The 17,088-nt window shown below is 42.9% G+C and overlaps 1 protein-coding gene across 1 annotated transcript in view; it reads left to right on the top strand.

Annotated features, from left to right (window-relative positions):
- Positions 1-1,543: 1,543 nt before the first annotated feature.
- The window catches only part of klf7b (Kruppel-like factor 7b), an 89,912-nt gene continuing 74,367 nt past the window's right edge, over positions 1,544-17,088 (top strand). Inside the window, exon 1 of the mRNA XM_039755313.1 lies at positions 1,544-2,013. Within this exon, the coding sequence (XP_039611247.1) occupies positions 1,912-2,013 (102 nt within the window). The 5' untranslated portion in view covers positions 1,544-1,911. The remainder of the gene's footprint in view (positions 2,014-17,088) is intronic.

Here is a 17,088-nt window from a genome sequence, read left to right as displayed (position 1 = left end):
TACAGGATCAGGTGTGGGGGAGAAAGTGAAAGGCACTATATGAAACAGATCAATAAATAGATGTGAAAGGCACTATATGAAACAGATTGATAAACAGATGTGAAAGGCACTATACGAAATAGGTCGATAAATAGACGTGAAAGGCACTATATGAAACAGATTGATAAATAGATGTGAAAGGCACTATATGAAACAGGTCGATAAACAGATAGGAAAGGCACCATACGAAACAGGTCGATAAATAGAAGTGAAAGGCACTATATGAAACAGGTTGATAAATAGATGAGAAAGGCACTATATGAAACAATAGATGAATATGAAAGGCACTATATAACATGTGAAAAACTATGAAATGAGAGGTAAGTACATGAAAGATACTGAGATGACAGATAGATGTGAAAGGTGTTATACAATAGAGATATGCGAAAGCCATTTTATGAAATCAGAGAAATTTAGATGTGAAAGACACTATATGAAATGTCACATAGATAGATGGAAAAGGCACTATATGAAATAATGGATGGGTATGAAAGGCACTATATGAAAGATATGAAATTAAAGATAGGTAACAAAAGCACTACATAAAAGACACTATATGATCATATATATTAATGGCACTATATAATTGAAAGTGAAAGACACTTTATGAAATTATGGATATATATGAACGGCACTATATAATAAATAGATGGCAGGCAGATAAGACAATATTAAATTAGAGACAGATGTGAAAGGATCGATATGATAGATATAGATATGTGAAATACACTATATATTATAGATATGAAAGGCGCTATATAATAGGACATTTTCTGACACGTAGTGTTGATGTATTGACACCAAGTAAACTTTTTTTTTGTTTGCTTAATTTACGACGTTATTTTTTCTTCTCCTTCGCCGCTGTCGGAGCGCCTTCCGACTCGCTCTCTTGCTCGTAACACTTCAGGACCGTCACGTGCAGTTTCTGTGCGGTTTCTCTTATTTGCGGTTTCGCTCTGAGTCTCTCGTGTTTACATCTGCCCTGTCCGTTCGCATGGTAACCTCGCTGTTTTACTTTCGATCACCCAAGCTGTTTACGTCTCCGCCATCGCGGGGCTCCACTGAGCGATTCCCCTCAAGCAGCTCTCTCTCCCCAGTCTTGTCAACTCTTATCGTCCCCTACTGTGCTCATCTCGTGCGCCTCTTCACTTTGTTTGATCGAGAATGTAACTTTTTTTGTACAAAGCCGCTGTCTCCATGTTTTCAGCTCCTTTTCGCCTTCCCGTTTCTTACAAACTCCTATCCTCACGGAGCTACTGCGAGAGAGAGCGGCCTCCACTCTTTTATAGCTCTCTAAAAATAGCTCACCTTTCAGTACCATGTATGGGTAGATTGACACTTCACAACCGCCAGTAGGAGTTCAGCGCTGGTCTTATTCCACGCCCACCAGCGCAGCATGCACCGCCCTAATTGGTCGCCGGCACTATCAGCAACCCTTTTTTCCTTTTATGGTCACGCACCGACTTGAGTGACAGCTCGTGGGTTCCCTGGGCTTGCTCCGAACACTAAACTGCACTTTGCCTGATGAAGCGGAGCGGCCGAAAAAATGCAAGCAGGAATGTTAAAGAGCAAAGATTGCAATCGGGTGCATTCGGCAATGCGGAAATAGATGGACGTTACATGCCACTAAGCTTGCTTCCCATTCCCAGGCCGAAAATTGGCAGCGGTCAGACCTTTGACAGGGATTGCATCTAAGTGGCACAATCTTCTTTTTTCATCTTATTTGGCTTTTGTTTCTCTCGTACTTTTATGAAAATAGGAATTTGGGCATTAGTTGGCTGGAAGACGCGTCGAGGACAGCGTTCTGGATCTGAAGGATTTTTTTTGTGAAGTTGTTTTGTGGATTTTGTCTTATTTCTGTCAAGCATCATAATGGACGTTTTGGCAAATTACAGTATTTTTCAAGAACTGCAACTTGTGCACGACACTGGCTACTTCTCTGCCTTGCCTTCCCTAGAAGAGAACTGGCAGCAGGTGACTTGATTTAACTTTACTGTAACTTCCAATAGAATAGCCATTGTACTTTTTAAAGTGGTTACCACGTAGCACCTTTAATTGTATTTGTTTTTGCACGTATTGTCAGAGACAGCCTTAGCGAAGCACAAAAGGCAGATGCGCGTAAAGGTGCCAGGCAGCTCAGTGCGAGTGGGTGGCTGACTAACAGTCTACTTCGGTGCCCGTTGGGTGAGACGCTTTAACATCATCCCGCACGGATGCTCTTCGTCTCTTCGGGGCATCTTCGTCGTGAGGTCGTGTAAGTCCCGTGTAATAAACGCGGAGGCTGCGGTCCTGCACTCGCATCTCCGTATCGGCGCTCGCGTCCGGGATTGCCTGCCAAGTGACAGTAAAGTGGACCCTCTAAAAACGCCGCTTTACACGGAGGCTGCCCTGCGGCTCGGAGTGTCCACAAGCGTGCGTGTGAGGCAGAAACATCACAAAGTTCGGTGGCATCAAAGTGAGGAGGACGGCGCTGGCCCCGAGCGAGTGAGTAAGTTCCGCGAAGTCCCACCGAGGCAGCTCGTTCATTAGAGAAGGGCGCTATATGGAAATGACAGACGCGACCCCACATGAATGACAGCCTCCCTGCTCTTTTCTTCCGCAAAGGGAAAATATTCGCGGACCCGCACGCTGCAGGAGTTGCAGCCACCACGTTTAAAGAGTACGCCTGACATTCAGTGGTCATTTCGTAACGCGGGCGCAGCTGCGACCACCACGGTCTCTTTTTGCTTTTTTTTTAATTTATTTTTTTTAATGTCTGAGCGACAGTTTTTGAGCTGCTATTATGAAAACATCGGACTCGGGATGGAAGTCAGTTAGCCTTTCTCTTTACGCGCGCGTGCCCGTTTTCAATTGTAGTGCGCTCTGCCGATGCATTGATTATTCAAGATTTTAAAGAATGATTGATTGTTTGTGTTTGGCACCTTCAGCCATCAATAGCCCAACATGTACAAGGACATTCATATTTATAAGGATGAGACAGATTTCCGTTTGTTTTGTCGAGCTGCTTGAAGACTTTTAAGAAATTGTCCAGTAGACATCTAACCTTATTTACAATGCGCTCGTTTTTAAATGGACCGTTCGCCCCTTGAAACGGGGGGATTTGAGTAAGAAGACGCGGTTTGCATAGCCCCCCATTGACAAAGTGAAGCAATTAGTCTTATTCTGCTGTACGGGGAGGGGGACGGAGGGAGGGGGGGCGCCTGCCCTCCTTTAAGTTAGCGATGCAATTCTTTATCATTGAGGGAATTCGCGTTCATATCCAAAGATAATGAGATTGGGCTTCAGTTTATAGAAGGACAGAAATAAGGAGAGAATTCAGTGGGAAGGTTATAAACCGGGTCAATCGGATTTATTATTATTATTAAAATGATTATTATCAGTAGTAACAATACACTGGAGTTCCCTTTGGAAATGGTGTCACTAATCAACCCAACAGACACATAATGCACAATATTTATTATTATTATTAGATTGCAGTAAATGGTGTCTTTGATCAATCCAATAAAAGTGCTTGAACTCATAGTGTTTTTTATTAATTTGATTGTTGCTCAATGTATAAATGGGGCTACTGATCAAACTAATAACAATAGCATTATTATTATTATTATTATTATTATTATTATTATTATTAGTTTGATTGTATTTCACTTTTTAAATGGTGTCTTTGATCAATCCAATAATAAAATGATGATGCTGAGAATTGTTACATGATCTGTTCACGCTTTGTTTTATAAATGGTGTTATTGCTCAGTCCGGTAATATTAATGCTAAGAGGGATGCCTTTTCTTTGCATTATCAGATCACTTGCTCATTCATCACTTTATACATTGTGTTATTTATTAATCCAATATTAATAATAATGATGATGATGATGATGACAAGGGTGTTTATTCACTGGGCTTTACTTTATAAATGGTGTCAGTGCTCAGTCCAACGATAATAAGAAGGATGATATTGATTATTATTTTTATTATTTGAACATTTGCTCTGGCTTCACTTTACAAATGGTGTTATTCATCAATTCAAATATAATAATAGCAATAGTAATAATAATGATACTGATGATGAAAATGATGACAGATGATTTAATTTAAAAAGGGTGTTATCGCTCAATCCAACAACAATAATAATATTAGTAATGATATTTGTATTATTTGATCTTTGCTTTTGCTTTACTTTATAAATGGTGCAACTGATCAGTCCACTAATAATAATAATCATAGTGATCATGATGATGGACGATTTAATCATGCTTTAATTTAAAAAGGGTGTTATTGCTCAGTCCAATAATAATAATAATAATAATGAAGATAATGACAGTGATAACTGTTAGATGACTGGACTCTGCTTTACTTTCTAAATGGCGTCGTTGCTTCATCCAATAATAATAATAATCATGATATTGATTATTATTTTTGATTAGATCATTTTATCATGCTTCACTTTATAAGTTGCTCAATTCAATAATAATAATGATGATGATGATGATGATGACCAGGATGATTGTTAGCTCCCTAAATGGTGCCATTGCTTAATTCAATAATGTTAATAGTGATGACATTTGATCATTCTTCACTTTATAAATGGCGTCATCACTCAGTTTAATAACAATAGTAGTAATGATGACGATTGTTAGATGATTTGACCGCGCTTCAATTTTATACGTGGTGTCGTTGCTTATTCTAACACCGGTGATGATACTGATTATTATTTTTATGATATTTTCCTCCTGCGTCACTTTATAAATGGCGCCATCACTCAAGCCAATAATAATATTAATAATAGTGATGATATTGCTGATTATTTTTATGATTAGATAATTTGATGAGGCCCCACTTTTCTTCATGGTGTTATCGATCAATCCAAAAATCCTGATAATAATAATCACAAATGATTCTTTTTATGAGGTTCCATCGCTCAATCCAGTAACAATGACAGTGGCGACATTGATTATTATTTTGATTATTAGATTACTTGATGAGGCCTCACTTTGTAAATGTGGTCACTGCTCGATCACTGATGATGATGATGATGATGATGATAATTTGACCAGGCCTCACTTTATAAATGGTGCCGATGCTCAACCTGATAAAAGATATTGGTTATTATTTTTATTATGCCTTTATGCCTCACACTCTAAATGGTGTCGTTGCTCGATGGGTAATAATAATAAAAGTGATGATGATGATGATGATGATGATGATGATTTGACCGGGCTTCACTTTATAAATGGTGTTGTTGCACAGTCTAATAATAAAACAAATGACAATATGGAGTATTATCTTTATTAGAAGATCGTTTGATGATGCCTCACATTGTAAATGGTGCCATCGCTCAATCCGATAAGAAGAACAGTGAAGCTATTGATTATTATTTTTATTACTAGATCACTGTATAAACGGTGTTACTGCTCGATCGATGAGAATCCTTTTTTATTACTATTATGATGTGCCGCTCTTGCCCGTATCAAATTAGGCCCCTGAAATCGAACGCCTCATCTGCCTGCCCTCCATGACTTGCACAAATGGCCGCCTTCATTGCCGATCGATGGCGTTTGAAGTGCAGACGCAGGCTGCGCTCCGTAATTTCTCTCTAAAGCCGTCAGTCTTGCCAGACTTCCATTCTTCAAAGTGCTGATTTTGAGGGTCCGTCTTGAGTGGGCCCTGACTTTATACAAGTTACCTCCATGAGCCCCCCTAAATGCCCACCTGTCCTCTCCCTTTGTCGTTTACTCGAGTGCCCGTGTCGCATTGGCAGAGCCTTTTTAAAGGCCCGCGTGCATCAAGCCGGGTGACCTCTTGGGCGGTGAGCACGGTGGTCACAATTCCTAATTTCCTCGCTTGAGGTCAAAGCTTTGAATTTCCGAGTGGATTAGGAGGAAGAAAACAGGAAAAGGGAAAAAACAGAGGAGCAGATGAAGTGATTCCAGTGGAGGAAATGAAAGAGCATCAAAGTAAACGGAAAGAAGTGGCCGAGAGGAGCTCTGTGGCCTCATTATCTTCTCCAGCTCCTGCACGGGGGCTTCGCCGCGGGTTGGCCCCTGGGGACAGTGGTGTGCTGCAGGAATGGTGTTAGTTTAGGAGACATGAGAGACGGGGCGGGCTGGAGTGTCACTTTTTAAAAGCCCCGTTCCCCAGTTTCTGCTCGCGCTCCTCTGGGGTGATTGCTCTCATATTGTCTGCTGGCTCGGCTCCCTTTAATTTCCTGTGCATTTCCTCCGCGTGCCTGATGGGAATCTTTTAGCTTTTTGGAAATGGAGTGAGCGAGCTCAGCACTACAGCGCCGTTCCTACTGGGACGCGTGTTCAAGGAGGTCTGAGTGAACCCGCTGAGATGCCTGCTGAGATTACTCCTCTAAGTCAGCACAGTGCGTCTGTGACTCCCACTCAAGCTTCGCAGTTTCTCTTCGTCCCTCTTCTCATTGTTTGATTTCAAAGCCGTCCTGAGCTGCTGCACTAAGAAACCGCTCCTGGCAGTGTCTCCTCGGCCATTTCTGGGCGCCCGGTCACACAGCTGGGGGTGCCTCATCACTTATTTATAGGGCACACAATAAATGGAACTGAAGAAGCCATTTTAATGACAGACAGGAGGCTCAGAGTGGCTCGACTGTCTGCACGCTGCTCCCCTCGGACTCGCTTGGACCGGCAGGCAGGCTGGGCTCGGCTCTTTTTAATTGCGTGACATCCTTGGCGGAGGAGCGCACGGCTGATTTGTAACAATGGAGCCGTTTTGTGGCCGCTGGATGCCGCCGACACAAAAGAGGAGGAGAAGTTGGCTAATTAGGAACGAGCAAGACGGGCCTCAGTAGTGGAGGACACCGCTGTACGAGAGAAACAAACTTAGAATAGACGCGAAGATCAAAGGCACTATATGGCCGAGGGACAGGTAGATAGGAAAAGCACAATGGGGCAGAGCCGTTATTTAAGTGTGAGAGGTGCCACATGATCAATATGGAAGGCCCTATATAATAGATCAATAGATGGATATGAAAATCACTATAAATACAAAGGGCAGTATATAATAGATCAATAGATAAACTAATCTTCAATAGATACAGACATGAAAGGCGCTATATAATAGATCAATAGATAAACTGATCTTCAATAGATACAGAAATGAAAGGCGCTATATGATAGCCTGATAAATATGGAAGGCCCTATATAATAGATCAATAGACGGATATGAAAATCACTATAAATACAAAGGGCAGTATATAATAGATCAATAGATAAACTAATCTTCAATAGATACAGAAATGAAAGGCGCTATATGATAGATCAATAGATAAACTGATCTTCAATAGATATAGATATGTAAAGCACTATATGATGGTTTGATAAATATGGAAGGCCCTATATAATAGGTCAGTAGGTAGATATGAAAATCACTATAAATACAAAGGGCCCTATATAATAGATCAATAGATAGATATGAAAATCGCCTGATAGTAAGTATGAAAGGCACTACATGGCAGATTAAAAGACACTATCTGATAGCTTGATATGAAAGGTGTGGTTTAATAAATCAATAGGTTAGATTATATATTTTTTTATAAGCGCACATTTAAAACAACAGAGGTTGCGCCAAAGTGCTGTACAAAGAAGTATTGAAATAAACACAATGCAAACAATCATGAAGAAGCAGATTAATAAAACAACCGATTTTAACATCCACCACACTCCTATTATACACAGTGAAAGGCGGAAGAAAACAAGCAGGTGTTAAGTTGATTTTTAAAAACCTCAATTAGAGGATGAAGACCTGATATGGAAAGGCAGGTCATTCTAACTGAGAAAGCTTCAGCCGAGATCCTGGAGCTACAAGGAGTCGTCGTCCAGATGACCTCAGTGCTGTGATGGAGGTCACAGATGTATTTTGGAGTGAGACCCTGTGAGGCTTTAAAAACAACAAGATTTTAAATCAAAGGGACACCTCAGTGGTAGCCAGTGGACAGAGAGGATAAAATGGGGGAGATGTGATCCTTTTTTCTCGACCCAATTAAGAATCTAACCCTAACTCTAACCCAAAAGATAGACAGATATGAAAGATGCTATATAGAAGATCAGTAGACAGATAAGAAAAGCGCTATCCATGAGACAGAAGGCTCTAAATAATACAAAGATTAAAATACTGTAATGTACAGATTAAATACATTTTATTTCTATACTGCTTTGGTGTGTAGCCTAGATGTGTAGATGAAAGGCACTATATAACAGACGGGTTGACTGATTATCCTTGTGGTTTAGGTGATATTTTCTCTCGCGCTCTCTGCTTGTCTCCCTTTGTACTCCTGATGTGTCTCGTGGACTCCGGTGGTCCGCAGCCGTTGTTTGATTTTTGCGTTTTCAGTCGATTTTGTTTTCCTGTTTGGATTTCTTTTGTGTTCTGCACTCCCTCTCACTCTCACACACACTCTCACACTATCAGTGGTCCCATCGGCTGAGTTTCTCACATCCCCAGTGGATGTTCCCCCCCCCCAATTCCATGCCCATTTTGCCTTGCGGGCCCGTTCTCCGGCTCCCTGCTGGTTTTTCACACCCCCAAATGCCCAGATGATCTGATCAGTCACCACCTCACTTGTCACCACAGTCTGATCTTTGAAATTCTAAAAAGAAGAAAGATGAATAGGAGTCATCTCCATTGCCGGGCCTCTCTCTCTGTGTCCCCCCGAAAAAAAATTGATTGGGCTTCAGAGTGTGTGACCAGAGGCTTTGTGTAATTAACATGTTAGTCCTCCATGAGCCTCACATTTGGATCTAAGAACCTGCAGAGGAAGACGGAGACCCTCCTGCTGGTTGCCATTTGAGGTGCCCAGTGAAGGGTGTCCCTTCTGACAGAATGTGCCAGGATGAGGATGTCACTGTTTGTGAGTTGGGTGGGAAAGCCAAGAGAAGGAGAGCCATCATCAGTCAGTGTCAGAGCAGCTTACAAAGGACAATGAAATTTGGTTGGACAAAGAAAGGTTTGGCAGGAGAAGCCAATCAGTCAATTAAGCCATCTGTCCATCCAACACATTCAGGAATTAAGCTGATGGTCATTCCAGGGATCATGGAGTAGGTTCTGAAGGACACCTGAATGTGGGTGCAGAAGAAGGACCAGGTGGAGGAAATTAATCAGTTAGTTAATCCGTCCATCAGTCCATTCAGTACATTGAAGAAGTCAGTTGTGGGATACTCCAAGGATCTCTAAGTAGGTTCTGAAGGACACCTAAATTTGGATGTACATAGGAAGGCCTAGTGGGGGAAATTAATTAGTCAATCAATTAATCTGTCCATCCATCCATCCAGCCAGCCATCCAACACATTCAGGGAAGTAAATTGTTGGCGATTCCAAAGATCACTGTGTAGTTCTGAAGGACATTTGATAGGGGAAATGAATCAATCAATTGATATATCCACCTACTAATCAATCAATCACTTGAGCCCTCAATCCATCCATCACATTTGTGGAGTGGACTGGTCATTAGGCACATTTCTGTCGATGGCATAAAGGTCACTGGAGCCCTTGACCCCGTCCACAGAAGGAGCTTGATGAGTGGGAGTGAGTTCATTTACATTCAAGCAAGGACCAGGCCATTTTGAGGAATGGTGGCCATGACATGAACAACAATGGAGCAGGATGGGTGTAGATAAAGGATTATCAATTATGAAGGCCGATTCAATCCAATCAAACACAGCCAGTCGATCAGTTAGCCACTCCCTGCGTCTCTCATTCCACCATTTAGTAAGTCGGCCCATCAGTCCAGTGCAAGTTGTGCCCAGGTCAGATTCGAGTGAACTGAACTTGGCGAGAAGTCCACTGGACCCACATGCCTGCAGTCAGTCATCAAGCCAGTCGTACCAATGAATCCGTCGGTCACTCACTCTCGCCTAAGATAGCCACCTCCATCGCAAGACGCTATAAAAGCCTGTCGTCTTCTCAAAACTGAATGAAAGTGAATAGCAGGGGCAAATAGGATGAAATAAAGGGGATCAAGTAGGCCTCAAGTTCAGAGGTCATCCACAGGCCTCAAGTTCAGAGGTCATCGACAGGCCTCAAGTTCAGAGGTCATCCACAGGCCTCAAGTTCAGAGGTCATCAACAGGCCTCTAGAGCAGTGTTGGTGCGGCTCCCTCAACCTGATGTGTTGATAATTGAAAACGTAGAACTGGGATGCGCGGTGGTTGAAGTGTCCCATCAGGTGGTGCTGCTAATAGTGCATGGGTAGTTGTCAACTGGCAGTGCCCGTCAGGAGTCACTTGGGCTTCAGATTTTCTGTTCATTTGCCCATCGCCTAGTGTAGGATTGGTACTAAAATTTTGAATTCACTATCAAAATCAGCTTTACATCAGTACCAAAAATAATACCAAAGCCATTAACGTCTAACACCCGCCAGGTCCTCCACGTCAATACACAGAGCGGCGCCCTTTTGGAGTCTCCAGAGTTGCAAAGATTGAGGTAGGGAGGAGGCGGAGATGGACTGAGCTCCATGTAATAGTTGGCCACCAGGTCCTTGAAGACTTCCATTTGTTTCCGGTACTGAAAACACTGAAATGCTGATACCGTACCACTTAACCTTTTCAGTACTGATATACCACACAACCTTACAATCTCCAATCTCGAGGGTCTAGTAGGTATGGGAGACCCCCCCAGAGGATACGTTGAGTCCCTCGTGTCTAAAGCTCTTAGATCTTCTGGAGCTACTTCTCTCTCCCCTGTCCTCATCCTTCTTGACCTTCCATCAACTTTCCTTACTGTTGACTACGCCATGCTCATCTCCCCCCACGATAAACTTGGAAATCCTGATCCTTTTGCATCTCCTGGTCTGCCTCTTTCACGGGTGCACTTCAAGGCTCAGTGTTGGGCCCACTTCTCTTTTCTCTCTGCATTCGCTCATTAGGACATGTCATTTCTTCTCATGGCTTCTCCTACTGTCTCTGTCTCTGCTGATGGTGCACAGATCTTCCTCTCGATTCTCTCTTAACAAGCCACAGGTTTCAGCCCCGATCTCCATCTCTCTCTCTCCTTCAGCCTTCTCGTCACCTTAAACTTAACCTTTCCAAGTCAGGTATCCCATACTGACCTTGGGATTGTCCTTCTATCAGATTTGTCTCTAAGCTTTGTTGATGAAGACATCACTCTTTCACTCTCAGTCACGGTCAGGAATCTCGGTGTGACTCTGGACTCTTCACTTTCATTCAGCGGGTTAATCCTGTCAATTCTTTCTTCATAATATTCAGGGGATCTGACCCTTCCTCACTTATTACGCCACACGTTTCCTTGTTCAGACACGGCTCCCCCTTCTACAACTCTCTCCAGATGGAGCTTCCATCGACTTCTATCTTCAGCTCCTCCAGAATGTAGCTGTTCAACTGGTGTTCTCCATTCCTCGTTTACTCCTGCTAGAGACCAGCTATGTTATATGGGCTGGAGACGGTGGCACAGGAGACAGCTGGAGGTGGCAGAGTTAAAGATGCTAAGATTTGCTTTGGGTGTGACGAGGATGGACAGGATTAGAAAGGAAGACATTAGAGGGTCAGCTCAAGATGGATGGTTAGGGGACAAAGTCAGAGAGGTGAGATTGCATTGGTTTGGAGATGTGCAGTGGAGAGATGATGAGTATATTGGGAGAAGGGTGCCAAGGATAGAGCTGGCAGGTAAGAGGAGAAGAGGAAGGCCTAAGAGAAGGTTTATGGATGTGACACAAGATGGGCACAAGACAGGAAGCAGCCATCAGTCATTGAACACACTTTGTCCTTCTCACACTCCTTCCTTCCAATTGTGGTATCCAAATATTGTAATTAGAGGAGCCAATCCAAGAAAGCTCCAGAAGAAGGCAGGAAGAGGGGACATGCAGAGCAAAATGATGAGGACAGGAAGAAATGGAAAAAGATGATCCGCTGTGGCAACCCCTAATGGGAGCAGCCGTAAGAAGAAGAAGAAGAAGTCCTCTACTTTGGTCTCATCATTGGTTTCCAGTTCCCCTGACCTACGGTTCTCTGAATGATTCCGCTCCTCAGTATCTCCAGTCTTTGGTCTCTCCATATGTCCCTTCAAGAAGTCTCTGCCTACCGACCGTCACTCTTTTTGCCAGCGTTTCTCCATTCTTGCTCCAAGGCTGTGGAATGATCTCCCTTTGGCTATTCAAAGAGCTCCCAATTCCCTCCTGTTTTAGGGGTCTTTTGAAATCGTACCTTTAAATGGGATATTTTGGAATATTTGCTGAGCTTCTCTCCAACTGGATGGCTGCTGTTGGACTGACGAAGAGTTCAGGATGCTGATGTGTGTCTTAGTCTAGTCGCAGGTTTAATTATATTGTAGTTTAACGACTCCCTCTTGCTTGGTTTTTTGTCTTGCCCTCTGTTGCTTTTAATAATTCCATCCATCCATTATCCAACCCACTATATTCTAACTACAGTTCTTGTTTTATAAGGATAAAGACATCTGCTAAATAAATAATAATAATAATAATAATAATAATAATAATAATAAAGCCAGACAGCAATGCTGTAGTGGGATGTTTCCTTCATCTATTACAAATGTCCTTTTTCTGCACTTTCCCCAAACGTTCTACCAACATTCCCCAGTGGGCGCTATTGAGCAGCCTGGTTCTCTCCTCCACCCCAACTGAGAAGACCCAATCTCAGTATTTCACTGTCTCCAAAAAAAAAAAAAACAAAACAGTGCCTATGATGACCTTGCTGCCTAGCAACAAGTGTTGCCACGGATACAAGCCTCGGCGGCGGAGATGCTCAGGTTGACTTTTGTTTCGTTTTATTTTTTATTTGACTTCTTTCTCGTTTTGATCTTCTTCCTTTTCACTCTGATTGTTGCTATTTATGACGCCGGAGTCGCTGTGATTGATTCAGTGCTCAGTTTGCAATGCCAGCTGCGCGGTACATCACTTCTTTTGAAATTATATGTTCTGTCCAAGCCAAAAAAATGATGATAATAATAATCGTATTTCTGCTTTGACATAACACAGAAAAGCCAAGTCATTTAAAACGAGCCTAATGGGAAGCGAAATGTGTAATTAACTCTTGTAGGAAAAATGTCACCTGCTAACGTGACTTGAACCCATATAGCCGGCAAATTTTACTGAACCCTCGATCCACGTGATTTGTTACAAGATGATGGGGTCAAGCCAGAAGGGGGCGCTATGCATCTGTCTATCCAGTCATTTATTAAAGGGTGCCAGAGCCTGTCCTGGCAAAATCAGGCACAAAGAAGGGCCACCGCAGGCTGGACTTGCTACATAAGGACACTCATCAGTCCATAGTAGCCTGTGTGGTGTTCTGCGCTGTGGAAGCAACTTGAGCTCAAGAGGAGCGCAGTGCCTGAGTAAGCTTATCGGGAAAGCCTGCTCCATTACATCGTGAGCGCTGGACACATTGGAAGCTGTTGTAGGAAAAGCGGATGGTGGCAAAATTGAAAAATACCCTCCATCTGGGGACATCATCCATTATTTAGGGCACATACCTTCACTCACTCCATCTCTCCATTTACTGAATCTTAATCCTCTAATTACAGGTGTCAGTCTAAGCAACTTCAAATAGAAGGCAGGAACCAACCCAAGATGGGTCACAAGTTCATCATCGGACACCCACGTCCATACCTTCCCTCTGTTAGTCTAATTTTAGGGACACAGGGAGACGATTTCAATAGGAATCAATCCACTAGGGGCCACCAGACCATCAGAAGGCAAACTCGAACGCTTATTCTATCCTTCTGTTTATTACCGTATCTACTCGCACCTGAGTTCTCCCGCGGATAAGTCGGGGCTTGATTTTACCGTATAATTTCTGGTATTTTATAATGTCGGTCGTATAAGTCCATCCTTCCTTTATCCAACCCGCTATATCCTAACACAGGGTCATGGGGGTCAGCTGGAGCCAATCCCAGCCAACACAGGGCACAAGGCAGGAAACAAACCCCGGGCAGGGTGCCAACCCACCACAGGTCGTATAAGTCGAATGTGGAAAACTCGCGCAGTTGGTACAAGGGATTACGATATGCTAACTGCCACCTGAGAGAGCAACCACAGGGCACACGGCCTTTTTCTTTCTATGTATGGTGCCTACGTGACCACACGGTAATATCTGAACTATCCTGAAGCGACTTTTGCACTGTTTTGGGTTTTTTGTTTCTCACACCCTCACACTCCTTTATCGTAAGAGCATCCCTCATCTACGATGGAGCGTTCAATCAGAAGTAAATATAAAGCTGGTTTGAAATTAAAAGTCATTGAAGTGGCAAAAGAAATCGGTAACTGCGGTGCCGCAAGAAAATTCATTGTGTCTGAGAAACTGATGAGAGATTAGAGGAGGCAGGAAGATGTAAAAAAAAAATAAAATATAAGTGTCGTATTTTAGAACGGACGTATAAGTCGGGGTCTGATTTTATGATCGATTTTTCGGGTCTTATATGCGAGTATATACGTTAAGTCCTAATAATCCAAGGGTCAGGGTCTATCCCAGCAATACTAGGCACAATTCAGGAACCATGCCACTAGGGGGTGCCAGCCATCGTAGCGTCCATACCCATACTCTCCTCTACTTCTCCATTTCCTGAATCTTAATATTCTAATAAGATGAGTCAATACAAGCAACTTCAAGAAGAAGGCAGGAACGAACCGAAGAGGGGGTCACAAGTTCATCACAGGACACCCACATTCACTCCATCCAACAATTAATCTAACTTTAGGGTCACAGGGAGAAAGTTTATTCTGGAAACATCAGGTACGTGGCAGGAACCAACACACTAACGGGGCACCCTCCATCACAGGGCACATACCTGCACCCACTCCATCTCCTCATTTACTCGATCTTAATATTCTAATTAGACGATCCATTGTCAGCAAACTCAAGCTAAAAGCAGGAACCAATCCCTGATGGGTCAAAAGTTCACCACAGGACACCCACATTCACTCCATCCATCGAGTAATCTAATTGTAGGGTCACAGGGGAAACTGTTCCAATAGGAACCAACCCACTAGGGGGCACCAGACCACCAGAGGGCACACACTCACACTCATTCCATCGTTCTGTTTAATGAACCTGAATAATCCAATTTTAGTGCCCAAGAAGTCAGGGTCTACACCAGCAACATTAGATACATGACAGAAACCAAACCACTGCGGGGGCACCATCCATCATAATGTCCATACCCACACTCTGCTCCATCTCTCCATTTAGTGACTCGTAATATTCTATTCAGAGGTGTCCAAGAAGAAGGCAGAAGACAATCCATGAGGGGTCACAGGGTCATCACAGGCCTCCCACATTCACACCATCCAGCAATTAATCTAATTTTAGGGCCACAGATTATTCTGAAAACATTAAGTGCATGCTGTGGTGGGCTGGCACCCTGCCCGGGATTGGTTCCTGCCTTGCGCCCTGTGTTGGCTGGGATTGGCTCCAGCAGACCCCCATGACCCTGTGTTCGGATTCAGCGGGTTGGAAAATGGATGGATGGCATTAAGTGCATGGGAGGCACCATTCATAATCTATTCACTGAGCTCAATAGTTTAATTTCACTGTCCTGGGTAGATTATCAAACTAGTGCCAACCCATTAGGAGGTGCCATCCATCATGGGGCACATAACTGCACTCCATCATTATTTTTATTTTTTCTCCAGCCGTCTGGAGTTTTTTTGTTTTTTCTGTCCCCCCTGGCCATTGAACCTTACTCTTATTCGATGTTAATGTTGATTTATTTTGTTTTATAATTGTGTCTTTCATTTTTCTATTCTTTAATATGTAAAGCACTTTGAGCTACTGTTTGTATGAAAATGTGCTATAGAAATAAATGTTGTTGTTGTTGTTATCATTCTAATAACTGACAGCTAATAATCACATTTTAGCGTCTGTCAAATTCTCAAACCAATGCCAGGCACAAGACAGGAAGCAGCCCACTAGAGGGCGCCATCAGTCATTGAACACACATTGTCCCCCACACACTCCTTCCTTCCATTTGCTGTACCCTAATATTCTCATTAGAGGAGCCAATCCATTAAAGCTGCAGAAGAAGGCAGGAAAAGGGGGCACCCATTTATCACAGGGCATCCACATTCACGCCGACCACATATCAGTCCACTTTTAGGGTTACACGGAGATAATGCCAGTAACATCATTACCAATGATAACCGATGGCAATGTCCTCTTGAATTTATTTTAATGGATACTCAGCTTTGTAAAAGTGATTTGTATAATTACTGTGTACTGTACCTCTGGGTTAATTTTGGGCATGTCATTATTTGGTAATGTTAATAAATAAAAATCATTCATATTTTGTTTATTTGGGCCAGGGTTTTGACGACTTCCCCCTCTGGACTCCCACAGAGCTCTGCAATTCGGGAGCTCCATTGAGCAGCCACTTGGATTGCATGTCTGGGTCACCGATTTCGACAGTGGATGGAGATGGAGGTGTGGAGGTACCTCATTATGTTCAGCGATTTGGGTTTTAGAAGGAGTCCATGAGAGGACAGAAGTAAAACTCGAGAGATATCGTATACACTTATGTATAAGTCAGGTCTTTAAACCCGAAAAATCGATTACAAAATCAGACCCCGACTTGTATGCCCGTTCAAAATTGCGACACTTAATTGTTTTTTGTACATCTTCTTGCCTCCTCTAATCTCGCACCAGTTTCTCTGACACATTGAATTTTGTTGCAGCAGCGCAGTTACCAATTTCTTTTGCCACTTCAATGACTTTTAATTTCAAACCAGCTTCATATTTTCTTCTGATCGTAGATAAGGGATGCTCTTACGATGAAGGTGTATGAGGGTTTGAGATACGAAAAACACAAAACAGTGCAAACGTCGTTTCGGAATAGTTCGGGTATTAATTACCGTGTGGTCACATTGGCACCATACATAGAAACAAAAGGCCGTGTGCCCCGTGGTTAATCTCTCAGGAGGGCGTTAGCATATCGTAATCTCTTGGACCAATAGCGTGAGTTTTCCGCATTCGACTTATATGACGACATTATAAAATATCGGAAATTATACGGTAAAATCAAGTCCCAACTTATCCACGGGAGAACTTAAATGCGAGTAGATACGGTAAGTG

The sequence above is a fragment of the Polypterus senegalus genome, chromosome 6 (assembly GCF_016835505.1).
Source record: "Polypterus senegalus isolate Bchr_013 chromosome 6, ASM1683550v1, whole genome shotgun sequence".
NCBI lineage: Eukaryota > Metazoa > Chordata > Cladistia > Polypteriformes > Polypteridae > Polypterus > Polypterus senegalus.
The sequence above is the reverse complement of the archived record's forward strand: the minus strand, read 5'-3'. Positions and strand labels throughout refer to the sequence as shown.